Source organism: Phaethon aethereus (assembly GCF_964289735.1).
Source record: "Phaethon aethereus genome assembly, chromosome: 18".
Taxonomy (NCBI): Eukaryota; Metazoa; Chordata; class Aves; order Phaethontiformes; family Phaethontidae; genus Phaethon; species Phaethon aethereus.
The window spans coordinates 3,714,826-3,742,780 of record NC_138594.1 but is presented as its reverse complement, the minus strand read 5'-3'; the positions used below and the strand labels follow the sequence as shown (position 1 = coordinate 3,742,780).

Genomic DNA, 27,955 nt, shown 5'->3' with positions numbered 1-27,955 from the left:
ATGTTTCCTTGTGCTTTTTTCCTTCTTTATTGTTAAATTGCAATAATCCTCCTTGCTATCTATTTTAAAACAATTTAAAGATTCTGAATAAACACTAAAATAATTGCCAACGGTGTGTTTTCCCAAATGTATCCACATACTTATTTTTCACGCATCACAGTCCAGTTTTAATCTGTAACATGGTTTCTGTTAGACCTTAGCATCTTTAATTAAGGAGTGGGTGGGAGGGCAGCAGCAGGAGAGGGAAGGAATCCCCTTCATCCATAAGATGCATTGGGAAAGTCATTCGGGGTCAAAACAAAGAAATCCTGTCTCTCAACAGTGGCCAAAACTGAATGCCTGAGGAGGAGTATAAGAATATAAATGAGGTCTTATATATTTGATGAGTATTTTAGTCCTTTGCATGGAAAAATTCAGATTTTATCTACCCTGGAAGCTTTCCAGTGCTCTCTAAAGAAAAATCACTGTCTGAATAAAACCACTGTCTGGTCTGGCACAGCACTGGGAAGCAGTGGTACGGCTCATCCTTCGGGAAGTCGCGATGACATTACTGCTGGGATAGATGAAGCACGATGTTGCCTGAACTTGTTCTTGCTGGGGCCAGACCAGGACGAGCTCCCGGTGTGCCTGCGCCAGTGGGACTGACCTGCCCCAGCAAGTTTATATTGAGATAAAACAAGCCCCTGTAATCGCTGGCGTTACTTTGGGAATAGATGACCGTGAGATTAAGAGAACATAATTTGGGGGTGCACAGTGGGATTACTTGTTTTCCCTGGGTGTGAAGGCAAGCCCTGGCGGGGGCATTTCTGGCCATCGCTTGCCGTGTGCTATGCACAGCGTGCAGAACCGTGCAGGAAAGGAGATGGAAAACCCAGGGGTTGAAATGGAGCCGCCTTGCTAAGCCTTGCTGGGTCGTACTAGGCTTGGCTTGTTCTGCTGGTGGCCGTTAGTACCACTGCTTGGTGGCAGCGGGAATACACTCAATGTTCAGAGTTTTCAGAGAAGGTATGAATAAACATCTCCTGCACTTCCAGATTCATTTGCCTTTTTTTCCTCCCCTAAAATAATACCTTTTCTAAAATAAGGTTATCATAGCTACTTATTGTGGGAAGGAAAGGCAAGAGGTTACAGCAAAATGAAACAGGGTTGGTTTTTTTTTGTCTTCATTGTATTTTAAACAAGTAAGAAGGAGAAACAACCCTTTTAAAATGTATCTGTGTTAAATATATTTGCAAATATAATTTATTTAGGGTACTATAACTTCACAGAGCAACATTTTCTTTCCTTTTTGTAATAAAAGGCTATGTCTGTCAAGAACTGAGTGGTGCCGGACAACAGACGAGATTTTTTCCTTGATTTGACTGAAGTACTCTGGAATGAGATGATAAGCATTCTAAGGAAAGGCTCAGGGCCTGACTAGGTCTTCCTCTGCCTTTTCAGAGTTTGCAGGCCACCATGCCTCTTCTCTCTTAACTTATCAGATCTCAGTGCCAGATTATCTCTCTGCCAGCTTTTAGAAGCTCGGCTTAGTTGTCAGCAGCTTGTCTGCTAATAGGCACAACTGTTCTCCATCAAGGCTGTATGAGCAAAGCATCTGGAAACGTGGAAATTCAGAGGAAATATCACCGGTGAAACCCAACCGAGAAAACCCATGCAGATTGGGAGAGTGAACTGCCAAACTCTAAATATTTATATAGTAAATGCATATGCTTGTGTATAAATGAAGTGCTTATAAACCCTGTGAGCAGTCTTCCAAACCTGTTTTGTGTACATTTTCTCGTAGAAATTATATTTTAAACCTTTATTTGCATGTGCGTGTGTTTAGAGAGAAAATCAAGGTGCGTAAAGGAGTTGGATACCCAGCTGCGTTTCGCTGGAATGAGGCACTTGCGTTCAAAGTTTCTTTTGCCTGGTTGCAGTTATTTTATTCTTTTTCTCTTTTCCTTTTTTTTTTTTGTCTTTCTGCGAGCACAGTTTGAGATACTTTGCACTTGTGTCATTTCTGCGGCCATGAACAGATGATTGTTCTACTAAACAGGATTTCTTTTTTTCTGTTTCTTATGTAGTAGTGAAACTGGGAGTTATACCTGAACTTTTCACCACTCAGTTTAAACAAGTGCTAAAATATAAAGCTAAGCAGAAGATTGTATTTACTAAATCGCCCAGTTCTGCCAATTATTTTCACGATGTGTTCAGTGTTTAAATGACTTGTAAAATGTAATTAGATTTCTTTCTCATTTTAATACTCGTATTATGTGGATTAAATAAGTAGGTGGGCTGAGCACTACCTTCTGCAGCAGTTTTGGTAAGATGCCCGTGCTCAGCTATTCATAATTTTCAATGGCTATTTTCATATCTGTCTCTTTTTCTTTTCTTTTTTCAGTACAACATGCAGACACGGTAACCATGTGCTTTTTTGGTTTTATTTCATGCTTCCCCTATAAATCTTAGTTCATAAGAAGCATTACTAAATGTTGCAATTCATTTCACCACTTCATATTTAATGATTATCGTGTAAGAGCATCTTGGGACTTGTCTACACAGGAACTGCAGCGTAATTAAATGGAGGTATACGTTTAAGGACTTGCCTACCTAGGGAAATTCAGATGAATTTTAGTAGGATATGAATTTTAAAGCAGAAATTTTTTCCTCAGGAATGTCTTTTATGGGTACATTTGTTTTGGAATAAGAACTTTTTGTTGCAAGTTTGTTTTTGGAATTGCATAGTTAATGTTTCTCAGGTATATACACACACTTTCCTCACTAAAGAATTTGAAATCTGGCCCAAATGTAGATGTTTCAGCAGATTTTTTTTTTTGTCATAGAAATATTACAACGTTCATTTTAGTTGCAGTTCATAATGATTTTTTTAATTATTATTATTTCAAGATTTCTCATGAGAGTGACTGATTTGATTTTACAATCCTTTCTTGAGAGGGTAGCTTTTTTTTTTTTATTATTTTTTTTAATGCTTTTCCATACATAAGCTGGGGCAAGGTGGAATCATATCTGGGCTCTAGGACAAGCAAATTAAATTCTTTGTTTTATCTTGTACTTGCCAGCAATGCTAGCCTGCTCTAATTGGTGGGACCTTGACACTGGACTTCCAGTCCTCTGTCTTCTCATGATAAATTCCTACTTTCCTAAATAAAGATGTTCAGTTTTTGATCCAATACTAGATAGTGTAATGCACTTCTGTTATCACAGGAAGACTTTTCATCTCCCTGGGTTTAGTTCTGTGGAAAATGAAGACAATGCCAAAAACTCCCATGACACAGAGTCTGACTTTAACCCTTTGTACGAAGTCCCTCTGTCAACTCTCCTGTCGAATCCAGATGATTTTTTCTTTTTTCCTTGTGGTACAATAAAGCACTATTCCCAACTCTCCAGCTTTAGTCAGGCCTATTTAGTTAAAGTTTCTAGATCCCTCTGCTGGCACAGACAGAAAGGAGTTTGAAATAGTCTCCCCAAAAGCTCTCAGATGGATACTGGCACCCAGGGGAAATTAGGGCACTGAGGTGCAGGGTTATTATTTTTTTTTTTTCCCCATAGATACTCAGAAAACTTCATATTGGACTAGCACTTAGCAAACAAAGGTGACATTTGAGGCACCTGGAAGACAAATCTGACAAGAGTGGCATTTCCATGTCAATATTAAAAAGCTCCTGCAAGTTCACTGTGGAAGTAATATCCATTGCACGAGCTCCAAGAGTCGGGCAGGAGCGTTGAGCCCTTCGGGTGGGCAAGTGAGCTTGTGCTTTAATAACTTTTTTGTAGAAGGATTGTGCAGCTTTGCATGCTGGCATCACTCAAAGTGCTGCCGGAGCTGGTGGCATTCGTGGGCAAGAAGCTGCAGTTGGGTTGAAGTGAACGAAGGCTGCCCCAGGTTTTGAGTTGAAAGCACCAATTTATTCCAGCCTATTGATGCTCATGCAGTGCTTAGGACAAGTTTTGCTTATATGTCATCATCTTTCCTATTATTGTTCTTTTAATTTAAGAATGGCCTTCTAAAATAGAGAGAATCATGCTGTCTTGTCCATATCTTTGACTTCCTTTTGGCAAAAATTTTCTTGTTGCCAGAAGCCAGGACTAAAACTACTGTTGTTTAAATTTCTAAAGCATTTGAAAGGATCACTGTCACAAAATAAATAAATTTAAGCAAGCGGATAGGTCATTATACCTTAAAAGGGGGGAGAGGTAATGCTCATTTGGTGTCTTAATTGGTTTCCAAGCTAAAATTAATAGTGTGTGGAATCCCTCTTAGTAACATGACTCAGAACTATTTATTTTTCAACTCCTCTTTTAACTCTAGCTGAGATTGATGGGCGTGTTATCTTAGCATTTGGGAGATGCAGGCAGTATTGGAATGACAAACATTTCTTGACAGCTTTAGAAAGATGGATGATGTGATGCCCCTGCAACAGGTTTGGGTATTTGTGCTTTCTAATGGGTCATCGTGAGACTCTTGCTTCACTTTCATTCTTAACGAAAGGGAAGGAAAGGTGAGACCTAATTATTGGCTTGAGATGTCTTTGTGACTTGACTTCTCAGTGTATAGGTTTGTCACCCAGCCCGCAGCAGAAGAGTATAATGATGGCTGTCCTCAGTTAATGGTCCCATTTGTGCATTATGCTTTTAAAAAAGAAAAAAGTTGATGGTTACTGGATTTTACCTGCAAAGCTGGTGCTAAATGATTAAATATACCTTGGATATCTGTTATTATATTGTACCTCATTACTTTATTTGGCAGATCTATACATTCTGCATAAAGACGTGTTTTTGTGAAGAGAGAGACCTTCCCAAAACTCACTCACCACTGGTAAAATCCTTAGGCTTGACCGGAAACTTCATAAAGTTTTGTGAGCATCTCTTCCGTGTCTTTTGATCAGCAGAGCTGCGACAGCTTTAGGAGGAGAGAATGTCTTGAAACGATCACATATGTGGCCTGACACATATACAACTTGCTTTTCTTGATCATCTTTAATAAGCCTTTTCTGTGCAGTCTGAGGACTCTTGGTTGAACCCCACTGTTCACAGAACTGCAGCTTCGTCTTTAGCTGTAGACTTTTGTAACTATCGCATTCCTCAGCAGAGATGTGGCTTTCCTTTGTGGTCTGTGAAATTAAGAAGAAAATGGAAGTGTTATTAGTATATTAATAGCTTTCTGTTCAGTTATGTACAGATGGGAGAGAAGAGAGTGATTTCTCTTAATTTTCTTTATTGCCAAGGTATTAAAAAAACCCCCACAAAACCATTGTCATACAAATGAAGTTACAATATTGCACTCACCAAGGTGCCTTTGATACTATCTCTTGACATCTAAAGCTCCTCAGAATATTAGAAACTAGACTCCTTTTGGCACTGAGAGCACATGGTGGAGTGAAGCAACGAGGCTGTTCTCTTGCCAGTGAAGTGTAAATCATGAAATCCCCCGCAGAGATTCCTTGCTCTCTTCTCAGACATCAGGAAGAAGTTGTTTTTAAATTTTATTGTAAAGGGGACACTGGTGAACTCTCTCCTATAGGAGTAGGCTCCCTAAATGTGCCATATGTAAAAATGTGACTTGAAACTCTTCCCGATATCAACTTTTTAAATACTTTAAAGGAATAACTGTTGAGGAATGATTTTATTAATGCGAAGAGGTTTGAGCTGCGGGTGAGCCCAGCAGATCAGTTCTGTGGCAGTGGGCAATGTTACAGTCCTGTGTTTCTGGGGCATGTCAGTAAACACTGACGCCACTTTACACCTTTGTTCACAGTTAGGCTTTTTTCTTGGCTATATGACACTGTTCCCAGATTTCATTCATTGTGTTTGGAAGGGGTAGTGTCTTTGTGTTTTTAAAATATTTTGGCCAGAAGGAGCTGTAGATTTGCCTTTTGCCAAATACAGATGGACCAAAACAAATTATTTTTCAAAGGTGCCAATCAGGTATAAAAGTTATTTTATTACCAATACTAAAGGAAGTTTTGAATAAGTAATTTATGTGTATGCAACTACAGAAATAACCTTTCCATAGCCAAAAGCAGGCAAGCTTGCTGCTTTATGTACAGTGCTACTTTTGTCTGTCCTATAAGAAAAAAAGCATTGCTAACAGGATGTGTCAGCTACAAGCAGTTAAAGCGAACACATCTACGTGTGATACAAGAGAACAGTTTATGGATTAATATTTGGGTGCCTGACAGGAAGCACATTGCGATGGATTAGTATTCTTATCATTTGAGTGACAAATTATAAAAAGCTGATTAAGATGACCTGGATCCTGGATGCATGGGTTGGAGCAAGGAATCGTGTGGAAGTGATTTAAATCTCACCTTTCCACTTCCTTGCTCTAATCTCCTGGGCAGGAACAGAGCAGCGGCGAGGCTGCTGTATTTTATGGCGCTCTCTAGTAGTCACAGGGGACTGAAAAGCAGCTGATACTGGTAGTCTGGAGGGCTGTCTAGTTACCTGCCCTTTCACAACTGCCCTGCCTAAAGCTGGGAGCTCAGGACCCCTCGGTAGCTCCTAGAGAGGAATAAAGGCTTCACGTCTCAGTTAGACCAGCTCCTGCCTCTGTTTGCTGTCCCTTGTCATCTGGAGGAGACGCGTCTCTGGATCTCCTGCCTGACTGAAGCACTTGCATGGGGCAGCAGAAATGCTTCCCCAAGAGTTCCTGAGTAACAACTTTATTCCACCACAGGAATTTGTCTAAGCCATCTTCAGTATCGGATTTTATCTACAGTATTGCTCAAAGCAGCTGCACTGTGTGCAGAGGACCTGGCCTTGTGTATTTTAGGACATACAGTAACTTAAACCAGATACTGACCTTGTGCAATTCCTATCTTCAGCGAAGAGATTGTTATTTGAAGTTTTGTTTGTTTTTTAAATTATACGTTGCGCTCATGGCATGCTGGCATCGTGACAAATATGATTTAACCCAAAGGAATCTCTTCAAGAAAATGGCTTTGCAGAGTGATTCAGAGTGTATTTTGGTAGACATAAAGGTGGTATTTTTCTTCAACTCTAATAATTGTTCCTAAAATATATAGAAATAAAATAGTTCCTGAAAAACAAAAAGTATGTACTTTCTACTTATAATTCATTGTTAAAAACTTGCAAACATCCTGCACGGGTAGGTGACAGATTTGGATGATCCACTGTTGAAGCGTGCGTGGGTAGGTTAAGTTTTCCCTTGTTACACCAGGGCAACACAATGCGTAGAGTTGAATGTTGCTTCATTGCCTTACCTCCTTGAGCCTGGATAGAGAGAACAGTTCAACCTCTAAACGGGAGGTGCACTGTTGTGTTGCTGCTTCTGTCTTGGGGGACGTGATGCACCAGCTCAGTGGTGGGAGCTGAGTCACAGCTTCATCCTTTCCCTCTCCTGTTTTCATGTCCGAGTGACCTGATCCAGTGACACAGATCAAAAAATGAAAAGATCCAGAGGAAAATTAGCGATTTTTTTTTTTTTTTTTTTGTGGCCAGATGAGGTCATTCTGTGGATGTGGTTGGTTGGGTTTGGGTTAGCACAAGGGAAGGACATAAGGTGTTTATCTCACTGGAGGCTCAGACCTGAAACAGGTTTTTTAGCAATTTTCATTTTAAGATGAAAAGGAAGAGCCAAATGGTGACAAAGCCCATGCCCAAAAGAAAGGGTGGGAAGGCATTCAGGCATTCAGTGCAGTATGTCCTGTGCTTTGGAAACTGCTCCCTGTGTGCTTCAAGGAGTCCAAACATGTTGATGGGCAAGTGCCCTCCTGGAAGCGGGGCTGGAGGAAGGCGCTTTGTTTGTGGATGCATTAATTGTGTGCTAAATAAAAAGGACTTGTTGGTGGTAAATATTTAATATTATTAGAAGTCTTTGGCAGCTGGCCAGAAACCAGTATTTCTTCCTGTGAAATCAATTTCTTTCAGGTGGATCACATAAGGTGAAAGCCTGTCTGCGGTATTCAGCTTGCATTTCCCCTGAAGCTGTGGCTGACCTCCATGAGGTCCTGGGAATACGCTATTTAGGTGGCTCACAATGTCATCAGTTTTCAAGATTAAACAGTTTATAAAGTCCTGGTTTTATTTTTATTATTATTTCATTTTTGTTACAATATCTTCTTAGCAAAATATGATTTAAGTGGGAAAGTCTAGGCTCATCGGTGGTCAACCTGTTTCCTGTTTATGAAAATAGGAGATTCATGTCTTTTCTCCTATTTCAAATCTTGGACATCAGGTGCATTGAAAAAAATTAAATGAAATCTAATCTAGCTTTTTTATCATGCATTGCTGATAACAAATTTGATTCAAAGATGAAGACCAAAAAAATGTTGTATGCAAAGGTAAAGTAGATAACAACATAATTTGGTTTGTACTATTATTTCATTCAAAATTACTCGTAGAACTGAAGACCACATGTAGTCCTTAATTATCTTTTTCCTACTTCATTAATTCCTTGCTTACTGCAGCATGCTCAGACACACGCGTGCATACCCAGGATCCTCCAGCCTCGCTGCTTTTACCCAGGTGAGTGCCACAAGTGCATCCACAGCTGCAGTGGCAGCGGTTCATCCAGCTGGGCTTCGGCAGTTATGGGCATCATGTTTCCATCATCCTCGCTTCCATCCCAACCCCTCGTCGTTGTGACGGGACCCACGGACGGAGCAGCAGTAATGAGGCACTCTGGTAAATACCAGAGTCCATGTTGCTTTGACAGTCCGGAGTGTTAACACGGTCATGAGCTTTTCAAGCTCCTTGTAATGGTACTTCTGAAAGCACCAGAGGTTGTTGTTTGGCCAAAGTGTTGATGAAGAGGTCGCTAAGCGGCAGGAGTTTAATGACCGCTCGTTTTGTGGTTAAACCCACAAAGGATTTGGATGAGCTGAAAACAAATAGAGAGCAGTGTGCCAGGGGCTCTGGGTGCTGCTGCCAGCTAAGTGTGCTGAAACACCTTAAAAAGAAATAAATCTCCATTTTGGGGGTGTGGATGTCTCTGAGGATCCTTAGAAAAGTCACACGCTTGTAAGTGGTCAAGGAAATAGCAACGTGTCATCTCTTGAGCACCTGAAAGCGGAGCCTTGTCATTAGTCTGAGGGGACAAATCGGTGCTAATTGAGGTCTCTGAGTCTTTGCATTCTCCACCCTGAAAGTATGTTTCTGAAATGACGGGTGTCAAAGTTTTCTTTGCAGTTACCTCCTGTTCTCTTCCCTGTACACAACAATGGGCTTCTAAACATTGGCTAATAAGAAGAATGTGTCTTTAGTGGAAGCTTTTTAAAAAAAAGAACAAACTATGGCAGATGCTCTACCTAGCAGACCTCTCTTGGGTTCGCTGGGACACAACAGTTTGGGGCTTAGCTGCCCTCCTCCATCTGTAAGTAACATTGTTCGGGCTTGCATCAATCTCATTTTTAATTAGAATCCTCTTTGAAATGGAAAATATTAAAGCGGATCTATAGCTAGACTGGGAACTGCAGAGCCAGAGGGTTTTCAGATACTGCCTTTAAAAAAAAAAAAGAAAAAAAGCCATTTCTAATCCTTAAAATATTTGCCTTGCTTTATTTTCATATCTTGAAGACAAACAGGTGCTGTATGCCCTTTATGATTCTCAAATATACAATCTCCAAGCCAGCAATCTCTAAAGCCTTCCCTTGTTTGTACAATTAGGGTGGGATTTTCAGAATCACTCAGTGTTGGTCTGTCTCTGCTCTCATTGAAGTCAAACTGCCGTTGACTTCAGTGAGAATAGTGTTAGATCAGTACGTGAGTGCTTTTGAAAATCCTTCCCTTTGCTTTTTTTTTAGTCACATCTGTGTACAATTGAATAAAAAGACCTTTGTAATATACTTTAATTATTCTTTGTTGTTTTCATCTAAAAGTGATTGAAAGGAAACCAGAAGAAAACCTATAATAATAATCTTGACTTTGATCTTATTTACCATAAATTATGTGTTATGTTTTTCCTCTCCTTTTATGTAATTATATATTACTTTATCACAATGTAAGATAAATCACTGAAAACATGAGTAGAAATAATTAGGTAATATGGAAGGGAAGAGCACTTACTAAGGAAGGAACTCGACTCTTCGTGGTCTGGTGATTATAGCAACTTTCCTTTGAGCTCATGAGAAAATCAGGATACTTTGCATGAAAGGCTAGTGCTAAAACCTGATGAATTTAGAGGCTGCATGGACAGCTGTGAGGAATGGCTTTCTGGATGTCGCCTTCCCAGGAAACATCAGGTTATTGCCCAGGTATCCGACTCCATTCTGCCCCCGTGCTCGCCACCTGGCTTTGGTCCACCCGCTCCTCCCTGGCTCGTGCGCCTTTTCGGTTTCCAGCATGTGTTTCAATGATGTTTCTGGTTAACTGCTTGCTCTTTGGCAATACTAAAGAAAACCAAAGAGGATCAGATCTTACTGTAGCACAGGGGAAATCGGAGAACCCCAGAAGCGTCTAATTCAAGAAGACCAATATTTGCAAGACTTGCCCTATACAGCCCAGTTTCACCCCAGCTGTAGACGTTCAGTGAAATGCTAGGGGAGTCCAGTTGTACTAGGCATTATTTGCATTGTATTAAAAATGTTTGCTTGGGTCTGTAGCAAGAGATTTTAACTGAGGAGAGGCTTTGGGCACCACTCGCACCCATCCCTGTAGCTCGTCTCCATCTCCCCAGTGCGGTGGCAAGCCACAGAGGACTTCGGAGATGAGCAGCACTTCAGTGCAGGAAGAGGTGACTGCCTGTTGGCGATAGCCTCATCTTCTCATTCATGCATTAATGCTGTAGATTCACCTTCAGCAAGTCTTCAGAGAGAATTACATACATCCAGAGGGCAATTCTGCTGCCAAAGAGCAGATGGAAGCCTGCTCGGATTTGTTTTGCAACAGGAAGACCTCTGAGTTGCCTTGAATTAAACTGTCGGCTTCATCTTTAGACCGATGGGATTATCGGTTCTGATGTAAATATGTGTTTAGCATTAGAGTAAAATGTTATGTCAATACATGGAAGACCAGTTGCCTCTTTCAGCCGCTGCTGTTTCCACCATGTGTCACAGATTAGAGCTGGCCCTGGACGGGGACCAGGCTGGTGCTTGCTACGCTCTTAAATCCAAAGCAGTATATGAGCGCTGTGTGCTAGCCTAAGTGTGGGTGATGCGTTTGATAAACTGCATGACATGTTGTTCGTCTTAATGCTCTCTATTTGTGTTTTCGTGTGAACAGGAGTAAAGGTACTGAACTGTCGTAATGCTGAGTTAGAATCCCTCCCGCAGGAATGACCGTGCAAGGCAAAGGCAGCACGTGCTCAGGGCTTTCCACTTGCTCCGCTGGCTTAAGTAACTGCAAACAGTCAGGTCCCTGTCTCTGAGAACTTACTGGACGGTGTCAGCATGTGACGGATGATATGGGAAGAGCGAGAGGGCGTCCCGTGCCTTTGTAGGCCTCCCTCTCGCTCCTTCCGTACCGTCTAGTCCTCGGAGTGCCAGCATAGCGTAATGCCATGTGCATCTGCAAGGTGATGCTTTGGGGATCTTGGCTTAGTCCAAATAAAATCATTAATCTGTGTGTCCCCCGGGACATCTGAATGACTAGCTACCCTCTGTGTTCGTTCTGCACACCGCTGGGCTGCTTGTTTCCAGGAGGTAGCTTGAAGAAATTAAACATTCTTTAATGTTTCACTTAGAAACAAGGTAGAAACCAATATGAAGAAGCTGAAGGAAAAAAAACCAACCCCAAAATATGAGTGTAAATAGCTATAAGCAGTAATGTGACAGCTAATCTGAGAATTGTTAGATGTTTGAGATATAATTACTGTATATTAACTAGATGAGATCTACACAAAGAGTCTGATGAGCCTGCCAGAGAAATAAACCACAAAGTACTACCTGGCCTGATTTATTTTTTTCCATCATCATGTTTTAAATGATCATGCATACTGATTAAAATTTAGGTTAGGATCTTGAAAGCTGTTGCAAACTTTTGTCACTCAGGGATTTTTAGATGCTGTATATTTAACCCTCTGTCTGTCCTTTTGATGGCTAGCTTCCCAAATACCTAGGGCAGATAATATTCTGCCTTGTCCAGCTGAACCAATGCATTCAGACTTCCTGAGGAAAAAGCCTCTTGAGTACTTCTAAAATATTTATTTATCCAGGATTCATCTTACTGAATTTACTGTTTGCTAAAACAGGCTGTACTGTGCTGGCCTGGCATGAGATAATATGTTTGTGTTCACTCCTTCATTCCTATGGAATGATATTTGAGATGCATGTTTTTTTCATTTTTTCTAGAATATCAGGGGAAAATAATTTCAAGTGGAGAGAGAATTTTGCTGAACATCTGGGAGCAAAATGGGAAAAGTTTGATAAATGGCATCTTGCTGACATGTAATAGCAACTTGCTCGGTGAAAGAATCTGGGGCATTGCAAATAAAAGGATTTTTCTTAACTGTGGTTCAATCGGATATGTAGTTTCGTGCGTACAGCTGACAATAACAGATTATTCAGATTGTCAGATTTAAAAAAGCGAAAAAATTCAGATTTAAGTAATGCAGTAATCTTAATTTCGGGAGCAGCCGTGTCTATACAGCAGACACAGACATGTTTTAACTACTTAGCAGAGAAGTTTCTTCTTCAAAATTTATATTCTATTCAAGGGTTAGCTACAATATTAAGTATATTGAAATATTGCATACACTGATTATGGTACTGTCAGGTTATACTGATAACTCAACTGCATAAGTGAATTCTTTCAACGGTGTTTAGAGTCCAACCGTTCTTCATTTCAGTCATTTGAATGTTTGAGACACACTGAGTTTAAAACCTGTGTGTTATTTTGATTTTATCCATCACATACGGAATACCTTTGTCTGTAAGCATAAATATTCTCAAATGAGCCAAATCTCCTCACGTGCAGAAGTTTACACTGAAAGTAAGCTCACGGCAGTCAGACTTTACAAATAGAAATAAAGGGGAAATTGTGTCTTTTAAAACCAAATCAAAACTGAGCTTACCCCAAAATATTTTCAGGAGAAAAGACTTTAGCTACATAGAATTATTCCCCTGGATTGCTCTACTAGTCTGATGTCAAATGACATTTTTTCTTCATTTAACATAATTGTCTCTGAAATGTAACAGTGAAACAAACCATTAGCAAAATGCTGAGCTGTCAGAAGCAATCACTGGTTTCGGGTCCGAACGGGGTGCTTTCCCTTCTCCGTCGGTGCTCGTTGCAGTTTCCTACGGAGGTTCTTCGTGAAGCGCCCGACGTTTCGGGGGCAGAGCTGTAGCCGCGCAGATCCGAACCGTCCCTGTGACGCGAGCCGCCGCGGCTCTGGGCGGTGGAGCTTGTGGCTGCCCCACGGACTCCTCTGTGCTTTTCCTCTAAACCAGGGTCTCCACCGGCTTCGGTTGTAGCTGGGAATGGCCGTTGCCGCTGCAGATCAGGCATAACAAACAGGACAAGCAACAACCTATTTACTGTCTGTCTGAAACTGAGTGAGTTGCCTGGTACTGTACCAGGATGCCCTGGCAAAGTGAAGGGAGTATAAACGAATCCTTTTTCTTCCTGGAGTTCCTCCCTCTTTCGCGTGAGTAACTCTTGGCTGAGCAGCCTGAGTTTGCTTCAGGAATATCGATAATAAAATTGGAAGACTTGGAGCGTTGGTGGGAATTGGAAGCGGTCGGATGCTCCATCCAGGTGCTCTGGATGGACGCATACCGCAAGCAAACCATCTCCGGGCTGCGTAGCCCCAGCCAGCTCTACCACACAGATGGAGGCGAGAAATTTCAGTGAATTGGATGTGAACTAGCAATTAACAGCTGCGTTGATGATTTCAATTACCAGGTTTTTATATTTCTTAAGTTTTGATTATTTAATCTGCAGCCTTTAATGCCAACTGACAAATGCAACATTCCTCCCCTGCGGAACCGTGGTAGTTTTTTGATCCATAGTGGACAAACTGAGGACTTTAATATGCAGCACAGGCTTCGGCCAAGTTAACAACAGTAATTCCTTTAATTTGTGTTGGTCAGCCACTGGAGGGGGACGAGGCAGCTGCTTTTGAAGGGTTTCACAGCTGCTGGTTGGTGGGGGGTGAGTGCAGGTCTGGGGCCCCCCAGCCAGAGCCCCCTTGGTTGCTCTGCTGTTGCTTCCTTGACATTCTACCCTCTCTTCCCTGCCACCTGCCTGAGTCTCATTCTTTCCCGGGTTTGGACAGTTTCACACGCCTGACGAAACGTGAAGATGATGCCCGTTGTCAAATTTCTTGGCATTAGAGCATACTGTTAGCAAGTTTCGTTTAAGCAGGGTAAGTTCAGCATGTGGGCTTGAGCACGTGCACGCGCTCGCTCATACGTGTGCAGGGCTTTCTTATAACCTTACTCCTGGGAATGGTTAAATCCATCAGGAAGATGATTCAACCTGAGGTTAAAAATGTCACCATGAATGGAGAACGTCGTGGGCTGTGTTAGGCAGGATGATCCACGGGTATCCGATCCCTGCCATGCTTGCGATGTGTAGGAGCAACAGCAAAGGTTCCCAAATTGTTATATAGTCGTTACTTCAAAGTTCTGGATGGGGAAGATGGTTCCTGTAATCTCTGTGTGCCTGTAAATGAAGCGTCTTTCCCCTGATGTGGGGCTCTGATGGGGTCCCTGCTGCTCCCGATGTCCCTCTCCGCTGGCATTCCCCTGGGAATGCAGCCCCATTAAGTAGCCAGACCAGTAACGTGGCACAGTCAAAACAAAGATATTTGTTAATTTTGTCTTTTTTTTGTGTAAAAGGTTACATCAACTTGCTGGAATAACATAGATTTTATCACGTAGTCGTTTATTATAGAATCATATTAAATCTGTCTGCAGTTTGACTATACTGAGCTTACTGTTGGTCTGATTGTTTGAAATTATGATTTGTTATGGTACTTTTCCTACATATCCACCATAATTGGGATCCTACCCCAAAACCTCAGACATAACGTCAGTATAAAATATTCCTTCTATAAATACGTACTACTCTTTTTATAAATAAATATATACTTGTGATTTTTATTATTATTTTGCACATGTAAAACTAAATGGCTTTACAATTTGCTGTATGGCAAAGTGCATTCAGCTTTTCCAGTAACATTCTTTATAAAACGGATCAAACAAAAGCCTGCAAGGAATTCCTAGCGTGAAGATACTGCCGCCTGAATTTTCCCATAGGCGGTGTTTAAAGTCAAATTGGGTTGTGACATTAAATAACACCATATGCTGTGTTCATTCCCCCCTGCTAGAACTAGACGCTCAGTGCAGTTTCAGTAGCATTTTACAAGAGTTGATTGATTTTGGGGTGGGTTATAGGTTCTCTGAAGTTAGATGATCTTGAAAAAAATTTGGTGTTTGTCTTTTAAACACCAGAAGTACAACATTTGCAAGAGCTGTTTGTGTTAAAATAAAACTGGGGGCAGGGCTGCGTGTATGTGTATATATAGTTGTGTACATCTAAAAGCTGTGTCAAACCTGTGGGGAACAGAACTTGGAATCAAACTGTACTTCGAATGATTGACTTTTGGGGACTTGCATGAACTATTTTTGTCCTCCAGGTGATTTTCTTTCTAAAGGGATGCTGAAAGCATTAATGCAGACTATCAAAGCTCAGTAAAAGGAGTTTGCCATTTTCGTTGTATTTCTGAACCTTCAGAAATAGAGATTTAGGCCTGTCAGCCTGACCTCCGTACTGGGGAAGATCATGGAGCGGTTCGTCTTGAGAGTGCTCACAGGGCATGTGCAGGACAACCAAGGGATCAGGCCCAGCCAGCATGGGTTCATGAAAGGCCTGCTTGACCAACCTGATCTCCTTCTATGACCAGGTGACCCGCATAGGGGATGAGGGAAAGGCTGTGGATGTTGTCTACCTGGACTTTAGTAAAGCCTTTGACAGTGTCTCCCACAGCATTCTCCTGGAGAAACTGGCGGCTCGTGGCTTAGACAGGTGTAGTCTCTGCTGGGTAAAGAACTGTCCGGATGGCCAAGCTCAGAGAGTTGTGGTGAACGGTGTTAAATCCGGCTGGCGGCCAGTCACAAGCGGTGTTCCCCAGGGCTCGGTTCTGCGGCCGATCTTGTTCAATATCTTTATTGATGATCTGGATGAGGGGATCGAGTGCTCCCTCAGTAAGTTTGCAGGTGACACCAAGTTGGGTGGGAATGTTGATCTGCTGGAGGGTAGGAGGGCTCTGCAGAGGGATCTGGACAGGCTGGATTGATGGGCTGAGATCAACTGTATGAGGTTTAACGAGACCAAGTGCCAGGTCCTGCACTTCAGCCACAACAACCCCACGCAACGCTACAGGCTTGGGCAGGAGTGGCTGGAGAGCAGCCCGGCAGAAAGGGACCTGGGGGTGCTGGTTGACAGCCAGCTGAACATGAGCCAGCAGTGTGCCCAGGTTGCCAAGAAGGCCAACAGTGTCCTGGCCTGTATCAGCACTAGTGTGACCAGCAGGAGCAGGGCAGGGATTGTGCCCCTGTACTCGGCACTGGTGAGGCCGCACCTCGAATCCTGTGTTCAGTGTTGGGCCCCTCACTACAAGAAGGACGTTGAGGTGCTGGAGCGTGTCCACAGAAGGGCAATGGAGCTGGGGAGGGGTCTGGAGCACAAGTCTTATGGGGAGCGGCTGAGGGAACTGGGGGTGTTCAGTCTGGAGAAGAGGAGGCTGAGGGGAGCCCTCATCGCTCTCTACAACTACCTGAAAGGGGGTTGTGGTGAGGTGGGTGTTGGTCTTTTCTCCCAAGTAACCAGCGATAGGACGAGAGGAAATGGCCTCAAGTTGCACCAGGGGAGGTTTAGGCTGGATATTAGGAAAAATTTCTTCACCGAGAGAGTGGTCAAGCATTGGCACAGGCTGCCTAGGGAGGTGGTGGAGGCACCATCTCTGGAAGTGTTCAAAAAACATGTGGATGTGGCGCTTCGGGACATCGTTTAGGGGACATGGTTTAGGGGGCATGGTGGTGCTGGATTAATGGTTGGACTTGATCATCCTGAAGGTCCTTTCCAACCTTAGTGATTCTGTGATTAAAGCACCTGCAGATGCAGACAGTACATTCCACACATGGCATGCTTTCCGGCATCCTTTCACTTTGATTCTTTTTTTTTTTTTTTTTTTGTTACAGTTCTTTGAGGTTCCATTTGACTCAAATATGAACAGGACAAAAAACAGACCACTGGTGCGAGGACAGATCAGGTAAGGCTATGCACACCTGCTCTGCCTAATGAGAAATGAGTCTTCACATTGCTTTTATCTATCTCCAAGCTTTTCTCTCTCACTTCAGATGAGGAAAAATAGCAATTTCAGACAAAAGACTTAAGAAACAAATGCACCTCGCTGTTCTTTAATATTTCTTCATGTTTATAACTTTCTCATGAGGAGTTTGGGTTAATCAGCTGTCGTCTAAAACACTGCATTTCTCAAGACTACAGAATTTGTACTTGTGTCAAGTATTTCTGCATGTGTGCTGACTACCAGTGCAGTGTGGTAGCTCGTGGTTATGTGCCACTGAACTTTTGCACTAGTTTGTAACAACCAATCTTCAACATTTCACATCTAAGAACAAACACAAAAGCGTATATTGTTTTTAGTGGTCACATTCGTCTGTTAGATCACAAACTTGCATTTGAATCTCAGCACAGAGGTATCTGCAACTCATTTTTTTTTAGTGGTTTTGTAAGGCACCACATTGTCTTTGCCTTTTCTACGTGTTTAGCATAAAGCTGGGGTGAAAAATCACAATGGTGGCATCTTATGAAAACAAAGTAAAAATTTGTCATCATTTGGTTTATCATCATCCATAAGTAAATCCCCCCACCCCCCGCCAAAAAAAGCCCTGTATTAGCATAGGGATTCCCTAAAAAAAAAAAAAATCATCCTTCATTCACTCTGTTTCCTGGATTATATATCAGTTCAGTTTCTCAAAGGCTGTTTTCCAGCTAAAAAGGCAAAGTGAAAAAGAACATCAACAAAAAACTCTAACTTATTTGCAAACTAAAACTGAAGGCCCGATTCATAAATGATTCAACAAACACTTTTAGTATTGCATTTCTATGATTTGTGCCAAGGATTATTTATAACAAAATTATGTTTTCCCTTAGGCTCCTGCGAACAGTTGGTCCTATTTATTTCTGTGTTTTATTCATCACCTTTGGAGGACTGAAAAAATTGTGATGGATGAAATTACAAGAAAATTGAGACAAAATAGTAAAGTGAACCTTGGGGCTAAATTCACTCCCATTGTAAATAGTTAGAGCGCTTCAATAAACTTGTTCCGATTTGTTTTTGAAGACGTGCTAATTACAGATCTTGAGTTAATTTTATTTAAAAACACATTTTAGGGACCACTGCAGTGAGGGCATCTGTTGTACATACAGTAAGTCAGCCTTAATTGTGCAGTTCTGGGGAGCTGCCCTTCTGCTCCACTTGCATGTGTCCTTTTAGCGCTGGAAGAAGGAACACTTGTTACAAAGAAAGATGATGGGGGGATTTTTGAATTTATTTTTTAATCATAGAGTACTAGTGTGGTTTGCAGCATTTCTGGAGTCAAGAATTTGGCTAGGAAACTTTCTGTCAACTTTTGATTCAAGAGAAAGCAATTTGTTGTATAAGTTTCCAGTGTCCTTAAATGTCACTGTCATCTGAATGCAGCACAGATTGGCAAGACCATATTTAGTGGATTTTCTTGCCCCCCCCCCCGCCATATTTGCTTTCACCACAAAATGGTAATGTTGGGGACTTCGTATAATCACTCATCAATCTATCTACCTGACTGTCAACAGCTAATTTAAAGTTCTTTAAAGTGTCACTTACCTTGAATAATGCTGGTCTCGTTCCCTATAGACCGTTGAACGTGCAGACCTTGTCTGGGGTTATTTCTTCTGCGGTGTGCCAGAGGAGAATAATCCAGTGCAAGTGATCTAGCCTTATTATATTTTGCCACATATTCCCTGGTGTTCCTTGAACTCTTTCCTTCCTGGCTGACTATATAAAACCCTTAAATGGTTATGTTAAAACCAGTCAAAAACAGATGAGACAGAGATGGATAAATTGTATGTAAGAGACTGGTGTCTTGGTTCTGGGAAGGAATCCAGAGAGGTTGGGGTATGTACAGAGTTCTTGCTCAAAATTTGTCTGACATTTGAGTTTTGACATTTTCTTCGCTTTAGCTGCTTCATATCAAGAAATGTTTGCTGCTTTTTTAATTCTGCTGTGTTACAACATCTGTGATATCCAGTGCAAACGAGGCATCATTTTGTGATCCATCTTCATTTGCACTGTTTGTGTGATTTCCCTTCTATTTCTTCTTTCCTTTTAATTTATTTTGCATAGTCCTTGTTACAGAACTGGTCTGTATGGGTAGCAGTTTTGGTATGATCCAGTCCTGAGCTTGAGATCCTTTTAGAAGAGTGAGAAGGTTGTTAACTCTCCATCGCGTCGGCTCACTGCACCTCCTTGGAAGGGCTTTCGGTGGTGGCTTTTATGTGAAATTCTGCCCACTGAGACCAGTAACATTTTTTACAGAGGTTGTGGCATCATGAAGACAATTCTTAGATGCTTTGAGCTTGGGCCAGAATCAAACTGGTAACCCCCAGTGAGAGGTCCTTGGTGTTACTGAGTCATCCAGTCCCTGGATGAGCTGGCGTCTCTATTTTAGATAAGCTAATTCATGGAGCAGGCTCGTTAGGAAATGTCACACTGTTGCAGAGAAATTATTACCGTGTGTTTCGCTTTGTGGCTCCCATTTGCAGCTTCAGCCCCCCAGTTTACTTAGGTTTAAGATCAATCAGCTGTCAGTTCCAACTGACCTTGCTTCCGACATTTATCCTCTTTCTTTCTGCCCGAAGCCTTCACTCGGAGAACACAACACAAACCGCCCTATCTTGGCAACACTTGTGCGTGTTCGTTTCCCTGCGCACAGGTTCATGTTGTTCCCCAGTCCCCACATCTCAGCCTTTTCTACAAGTTGCCAAGGACTTGCAGTTTCCTTTGGCATCGGTGAGGAACCTCAGTAGCGTTCAAAGAAATGCTCTGTGGCCAGGGCTGCACTGTGGAGCGTGAACGTTGTCGTGGCCTCTGAGGTCTGGCTGGGGCCAGAGTGTCATTATCTTACTGGTGTCACTCAAGAAGTGTTTAAGTTAGGCAGCTTTGTCCCGACCATCGCTCCAGGCAGCACCCTGGGAGCCAGGAGCCAGTTCTGCAAAGATCTCTGGAAGGATGGGATTTGGAAAAGCATCATCTCCAGATTGCATCAACTTTATGGCTGAAATAGTTATTTAGAGGCTCAGTGTGCCCCTGCTATGTAAATGTATTTCATATCATTTGTCCTGGACCAAACCGTACAGGTGGTGACACAGAAGGATTCTGCAGAGCTGGGGTCTGCTGTGCATAAGGACAAGGCTACATATACCTTACTTACCAGCCCCAAACCCACCGCTGATGCCCCCAGGGAAGCCTCTGCCACTATTGCTAGATTTGTGACAAACAGTACCTGATAGTTCATTGACTGCTTGCTTTACAATGTCCTATTTAATTTGTAAGGCTCTGAAAAAAATGTTCCCTTTGAGCAATGAGACGTAACCATCCTTATTCTCTATTCAGAGAGTAATCAGAGACATCCTGTTGCAAAAATAACAAGAGTAGACCCAAACACAGCATGCCACTAAACACCATCCATCACTCCCGCCTGCCCACATGTCCTTCTCCCTCCTCTGACCCCTCAAGTCTTGTTTGGAAATACAAACAGCTTGAGATGTTCTTCATACTTTGGCTGCAGTGTTAAACTCATTGAGCATATTTGCGTTTTGCTTTATAACAACAGCTGATATTATTTTTCGCACTATGAGTTGTTTTTAAGTCGTTGACGAGGAAAAATTTCATGAGCTCACACTACCTTCGATTCAACTGAAATGGCAGCAGCTTTTCCTGGTTTCCTGTTGGGTATGATTTATTCTCTTGCTTTTTAAGTTAATGGATTTAATTTTCCTGCAGATTAATTTAAATAAATCTCTAGTATTAGCCGCAGTAGCTGAGTGAGCTTAGCCTCAAGGATGACAAGTGTCCTGCTCCATTATATAGGACAAAGTGACAGTTTTGATTGCCCTTCTACACAGAACTGCACATACTCCTGTTAAAAAGCGCCTGTTTTTATGAACTTACAGTTCATGATGGATCTGCTGTGCTAAGCACTCATAAAAAACTTAACAGTTGTACAGGAATAGTTTTTCATCTTAAAAAAAAAAAAGAAGTCATCAAACAGCATGTTCAAAACAACTCGTTCACGGCCATGTAGACACCTTTCAGTTCTGCTCCCACAGTATTTTGCAACTTGCAACTGTTTTCTGTACCAAGTCCTTTGGCTTTGGTCTTAGCAGGGGCTGCCTGCGAGCGGGGCTGGGATTTCTCGCTTGCTTTACCTCCAGGTTTCGTGTCACCCGGGCTGTGAAGCATTGCACAGGCAGCAGCAGAGGGTGGTTCAGGCTGGAAGGGACTGCAGGAGAGCTGTAGTCCAATCTCCTGCTCACAACAGGGTCAGCTCTGAGGGCAGACCAGGTTGCTCCAGGCTTTACCTAGTCTTGTCTCAAAAACCTTCAATATAGGAATAATATGCTATGGAATTTAATTATATTCTTCTTAAGCAGAATATTTGCACTCTCAAACTTGCTTTTCCTTGGGCATTTAAGAAGTTTACATCTATTAACTTGGCACAAGGTGGCACAACACAGGTAATGCCTTGGATGCTTTGAAAGAAATAAATCTTCATGTTGTTTGATTAAATATTTTTTCCTAGAATTCCATTAACCTCCTCACTTAGGAATGCACGAGGAGCTGTGTTCTGTATATGAGCTTCCCACTTCTTATGGCCACAGTTGATGATTATTGCAATTAATGGGGACAGTAATGCTTTTCCTACTTGTTGACATTTCTGAGTGGAGTGTTGACTTTGGTCGGTTTAAACTATAAGCCAAACTCTTGAAGAACAGACCAAAAAGAACTCCTAAGCTAGTAGTATTTCTCACTGATGACTTGATTTATGAATTTTAGTTATAATGGCAAATATATAATTTGGACATTCATAAACTGATAGAAAATTGCGAGACATCAGACTTCCCCTATTTATTCAAAACCACATTGAGACTCAAGACTAGTTCTATATAAAGCTGAGTTTTCCACTAGGTTGCGTGTAGCAGACCTACTACTACAAAGTGTAGAAAAACCAGTCCATGCTGAAAAACCGTGTGTGCATTTAAAAAAGAAAAAATCCTCCTCTGATCACTGTTGATAACGCTTTAATTGGCTTGATTCTTTGCTTGCTAACACAAATGTAAATCAGGAATGTTTCTACTGATGTTAGTGGAGCTACACTGATGTAACTGAGAGGAAATCCATGTCCTCAGCTTATGCTGAAACCTGCATTAAGAGTTTAGCCAGCCCTGTTTTAAACCAGCGGTTTAAAACCTCCCCAAGGGTTTCAGTACAACTTCGGTTCCCATTTAAAGATCAGCCTCTCCTTAGCTGGCTGGCCTGCTCCCTTGGGTGGTCATTTCAGACAGGTTTCATTCTACTTAAGTTAAAACAAATAAAACAAAAACTCCATAAATCTACAGTTCTTCAAGAATAATCATTTTTAAGAGATCAGATGCTCATTCCCTGCAGGGAAACATTCCAATATTTTGTTTAGAAAATACCTCATTTTAAAGGGACTGCCCTGAGATCTTTTTGAATGATAAAAATGTTTCTTTTTTCAGTGGGAGGCTTTCCTCTTGTTTAAACAGGGCACAATTCAAAGCAGACACCACCACGGCAGCCTTTTCAAGCGCTTTTTATCCTGCGTGTATTCAGGCTTTATTATTTGAAAACAAGTAAATGCATTCCTTCCCCACCACCACCCTCCTGGCTTCCCTTTTTTTTCCACCCTGTGTTTTCCAGAAGCTGTCATTGACTGTATTTGGTAAACAAGAAATTAAAAAGGCAGCTTTATATTTTTGACATGTACAATTGCTTGTAAAAATGCAGTCCTTGCCTTTTCAACAGCGGGGTATTTTTTTTTTTTTTCTGGCTTGGCCACGTCATGGAGAGGGGGGTGGGGGAAGAAACCTTGAGGCTAAAACATAGTTTAATGAGAATAAAACCCACATCAAAGGGTGGACTAATGGAATGATATAATGCTTACTGTGTCACTTTCCCAAAGGGGATATGGATGACGGTACTTATATTTCAATTATCTATTCACTGCCTGCATAGGATGTTGATTAAATGGTTCTAAGGTATTAGAATCCTTTTGTAGAATGCACAGCAAAATGGTGATACTGCACATTATCCTCAGATCAAAATGTGTATTAGCAGGAAATTATATAGCTCTAACTACATATATATTTTGTTTCTTAGGGCAATAAAGAAGCTTGTTTTAATAACTCTAACATTACATTCAAATTCGTTTCAGTTGAAACGAAGAAATTGCTAGCTATCCAGCTAGTGCCTTCAGCTCAGTCCTCCTGCCTGGACCTAATTCTGCCGCAGCTCAACGGAGACATTCCTTTGCAGGCAGCTCTGTTTGGTAAATATAAATCCTGCGGAAACACTTGACCCCTCACGCCTTGCTGCCTTTCAGTTCAGCCGAGTGGCTTTTACTGCCAAATTATTTATCCGAATCTTTAATTGCACGTGGGACAGTTGATAAATCGGAGTACATTGTCCATCGCCCCACGGTAGGAAACATCCCAGATGCTCATGTATAAACCAGGAGTCACGGTGCATTTGACTAAATAGCTGCTCCATCTGCTTGTGGGGACCGCTGCAGAGAAGTGATACGGGCTCCTAATGGAGTTGTCTTATCCTCTCATGTCAGCTCCTCGCCAGGGGGTAGAGCCCTGTGAGCTGGAGGGAGCCAAGCCTCTGTACACTAATCCTTCCATCTTTGTGTCCGATAGGAACAAGCCTCTTGGACGTGAGTTGTAACCATTGACTTTTTAACTGACTAGTGATGAGTCATTTTCTTCAAAGGTGATGTTAAAGTGAGTTTTCCCCTCTTACACTACACAAACAAGCAAAAATAAATCTCAAAGCCCTAGTTTCCGTTCCCCATCTTAGCACAATGTTCTCCTGGTGGCTTTTCTTCCTGTGTCTGTCAAACATTTCAGGTTCATGTTTGTAAATTTTGGCTTAGTGCAGTCAAAATCCCCAAGCTTTGTTCCCTGTTTTAGTATTGAACCTTATCTGGTTTAACCACAACAGCATCATTATTCAGCATGTGCCAAGTGTTGTAGGAAATGTCACCGCTCAACAGGTCCATTACGGAACTGCCTCTGATTAGAAGCTGCTATACCCTGAGATCTGTTTACAGTAAGTCATGTTAGAAGTGCATTTCTTTCTGTGAAGGACAGAGTTTATCATGTCTTGTACAGGTTATAACTTACATGTTATCAACTTTGCAAGTCAGATATAAAAGAGGTTTTTCTTACACTTTAATTAGCTGCGCTAACACAGATGCTTGCTCTCCAGTCTTTATGACTAGAAAAGCTGCATTCCTGAGATTGACGTATGTGGAGATGTCTTTGATATGTTTTATTTAGGTTTTTTTTTGCTAGGGACATAGAATCGCAAAGGATATTATATTATAAATCGTGCTGCAAAGGAGTATGAGTCACAGTGACTCATATTGCTGCCTGTATGTGACAATAATTGTGTTGTATTCATGCACTTTGGTATGTGAAGGGTTTTTTTGGGTGTTTTTCCACCAAACATTTGTAAAATACAACTCCAGATGCTAACTGTAGATAAACTACCAAAATAATAATGCAGAAATCCCAAAATACAACCATCCTCATCCTCTTCACCTCTCGGGTGAAACACAGCAAGTACTTAAGAGCATGCTATGGAGTGTTAAAATGATATGAATACCAAATGCAGGCTTGCAGCGTTGCAGGCAAATCTGCAGATAGGTGGGAAGGACCTGACTTAAACTGCAATTTGACAGGCTCATCTCCTCAGTTGCTCTTCCCCTTACTGGTGCCTAGAGCCTGATCCTCCTTCCACTGCAGACCGTTGCTTGCTGTCTGTGGCTGTAGTGAATAACTTCTTTTCTTCATTTTCATTGCTCCTGGGAATGTGTTTAGAGTCAGTCATCCTGTACCGAGAATGGCTGGACTATCTTTTCTCTTTTTTTTGAAGAACAGGTTGATAAATACTCTAGAACTTCAGTTTTCTCCATCTTAATGAGATTGACAATTGGCCTGAGATTTCTTTACCCACTGCTTTCCAAATGTTGCCTGAGGGCTCAGCAGAAGCCTGTGTTAGATTTAGTCACTAAATCACAGAAAAATGTTTCTGGGGAGATCATATTATCCGTCCTGTTTATCAGCTGGTCTCTGGTTCTTAAATGAAGCGAGAACTGAGATTTTGACATAAAATGAATGGATCGCTTAACTGCCATGTTGTAAGGTTAGGTTTGTTAGGTTAAAAAGGAGGATTTAGTTTAAATATTATGGGGGACATTTTTCAAATTTACTGTAGGTTTGTCTTGTAAGCACTTTAAAAAAATATTTACATTTTCATGACTGCAGGGAAGCTGTGAATATTATTATTCACCCTTTCACTCCTACCTAACAAAGCCATATAACAAGGAGCGTGCTAACACTCTGCAGGGTTGCTTAGAGTTGTTATGATTAGCATTCTGGTGTGTATAGCGAATGTAATAAGAGCATAAACATTTTATAAGTATGGGTCCTTTTCATTTTTAATTTTTTAGTTCAAGTGAAGTGACAAGGCCCCGTTGGAGCTTCTGCTTAATAACAAAAGGCAGCATTAAAAGTCTTATTTCTGTCTGAATGTGGTGTTTGTAAACTGCACATCTCCCCGTGGTTTGCTGAGCTATCTCATCCCAAACCTGTGGTTGCTTTGGCCTCAGTCCTCCAGGCAAACTCCTGAACCTGTGAACGATGAAAGACTAGATCCTGGTATCATTTGTGTGGAGTCAGACTGGTAAAAATGAGAGCAGGGTATGTTTAGGAGAAAGCTCCATGCTGAGGGTGGGAGTCCCAAGGTCTCTTTTTTTCGGCTGAGTTGAAATCCCTCTTGTCTTGTCTTAGCATACACATCGCGTCTTTGTGGAAACTTTCAGCAAAATTGATTGAGCCAATTTTGATTTACACAAGCATAAAAAAGAGAGATGTGTCCTTTTCAAGATGAAATGATTCTTTTAAATTAGCTGTGTTTGTTTATGATAGTTTTAAAGCCCCTCGCTCTGGCAGGGAAGACAGAACATCTGCAGCTCAGATTCTTGAGGACCGAGGGGAACTAATTGCCTCCAATTTGGTTAAAATAGTGTCGATTACGCTTTTTGTACAATAGCAATACACAGCCATGACAGGGCAGCTTGGGCTCCATGCATGGATTGTTTCCTCATTGGGAGAGGAATGAATTGACACAGACATGGGATATTTTATCCTAGTCTGTATTTATTTACGCTAAAAACACTTCTGAACAAGTGTATTAGATAGCAAAGCCAGAGCTGGGTTGGCAATTTAGTGCCAAAACTCAAGAAGGCAACTCCATGGTGAGACCCAGCCAGCTACACGTGTTTATCCGTCTCTGAGTTCCATATATGCCAAGTTCTCACTCTGTGACATTCCTGGGGAGATTTAGACATCACTCACTGAGTCCTGCCCCATTTCCCAGCTGATGGTCGAGGTGTCATTCAAAACCGCATCCAGGTTGGTGCTGATGGGCCTGGCTGAGCCCTGTGGACAAAGGAAAGGTATTAGGGGCGATTCCTTTTGCAGAGATTTGCATTTTAAAGAGGTTTATTTGAGGTTCAGGTCTGTAAACTCTTCATCTGGAGACACAATGCTGTGGTGTTGAACTCCTGATGTAAGTGTGCTTAAACACTACCCATTAACCCAGCTTATTAGGCTTTTTGGGACCACCTGCAAGTTTCATACCTCCTTTTAATAGAGTTCCCTGTCAGCTCAGATTTTGTGTTACAAGTTGGGTTTAGAACTTTTCCGCTCTTTTCCACACTGTATTTTTTTTACATTTGGGGATAAGTATTTTCCAATCTGAGGTCATCAACATCTTTGTCATGGTTATTACCAGAAACCAAATCACAAAAAGCCAGTCACAAAAACATAAGCAGGCAGAATTGCAGCAAGTGTGTTCTGGCAATCTTAAAAACTGTGGTAGTGTTATACCGAGTTAAAGGGGATTTGGTATAAAATTCAATACTTGTAGTGCATGTAGAGCCTGATCTGCCACAGCAACACATTTTTGAGGATGAGATACCAGACACTGATGGAATGTAAATACTACTTCTTAACTGGTGAAGACAAAGTTAAATTTAAGGGAAAAAAAAAACCCCAAACCTTAACAAAGCTCACCATTTGTTTGCACCTCCTAAAGGACATCATCAGTCTCCGGTGGTAAATGATAGGCAAGCATGTATTCTGATATTTGGAGTTGATGGGGAAAAATTGCATTCCCAATTAAAAGTGTAATTTAGTTTCACCTTTTAGTTTTAAAATACATCATCCTTCATCCCTTGTCATGAGTCATGAACTTTCTTGCATGACTGAGAGAGAATAAATTAATATCTATTAAGATCTTTACATTTTTTCCCTTAAAATAGCACCATTTTAGCTCATTGATAGATATTGTTCAGTTTAATGTAATTCTGATACTTTGCAAGATTAAGCCTCAATCAGCAGCTTCTTGGGCTTTTCATAATGTTCAGTCACAAGGTACCTGTGGAAGATGATATCAAAAGTGAGAGCGCAGATTGCTTGTGTTTACTAAAGCTTCTGACTGATGCTGAATCTGATCTACGTGAAGGAAATAAAGGAGTCTAGCAACGTGTCCATTCTGCCAATGTTAAAGCTATTTTTTCCTTTTTAATTTGTAAAGAAATATCTCTTCTTGAGACTAATCCAATCAGTAATTGAAATTTGTAGTTGAATATAAAAAATATTTTGTCAGTCA

At 41.5% G+C, this 27,955-nt stretch overlaps 1 protein-coding gene across 1 annotated transcript in view; it reads left to right on the top strand.

Moving 5' to 3' along the window:
• COX10 (cytochrome c oxidase assembly factor heme A:farnesyltransferase COX10) overlaps positions 1-27,955 on the top strand; it is a gene marked incomplete at both ends in the record, with an annotated part of 104,785 nt that overhangs the window by 55,738 nt on the left and 21,092 nt on the right. Inside the window, one exon of the mRNA XM_082008221.1 lies at positions 17,109-17,179. Coding sequence (XP_081864347.1) covers positions 17,109-17,179 — 71 coding nt within the window. The remainder of the gene's footprint in view (positions 1-17,108; positions 17,180-27,955) is intronic.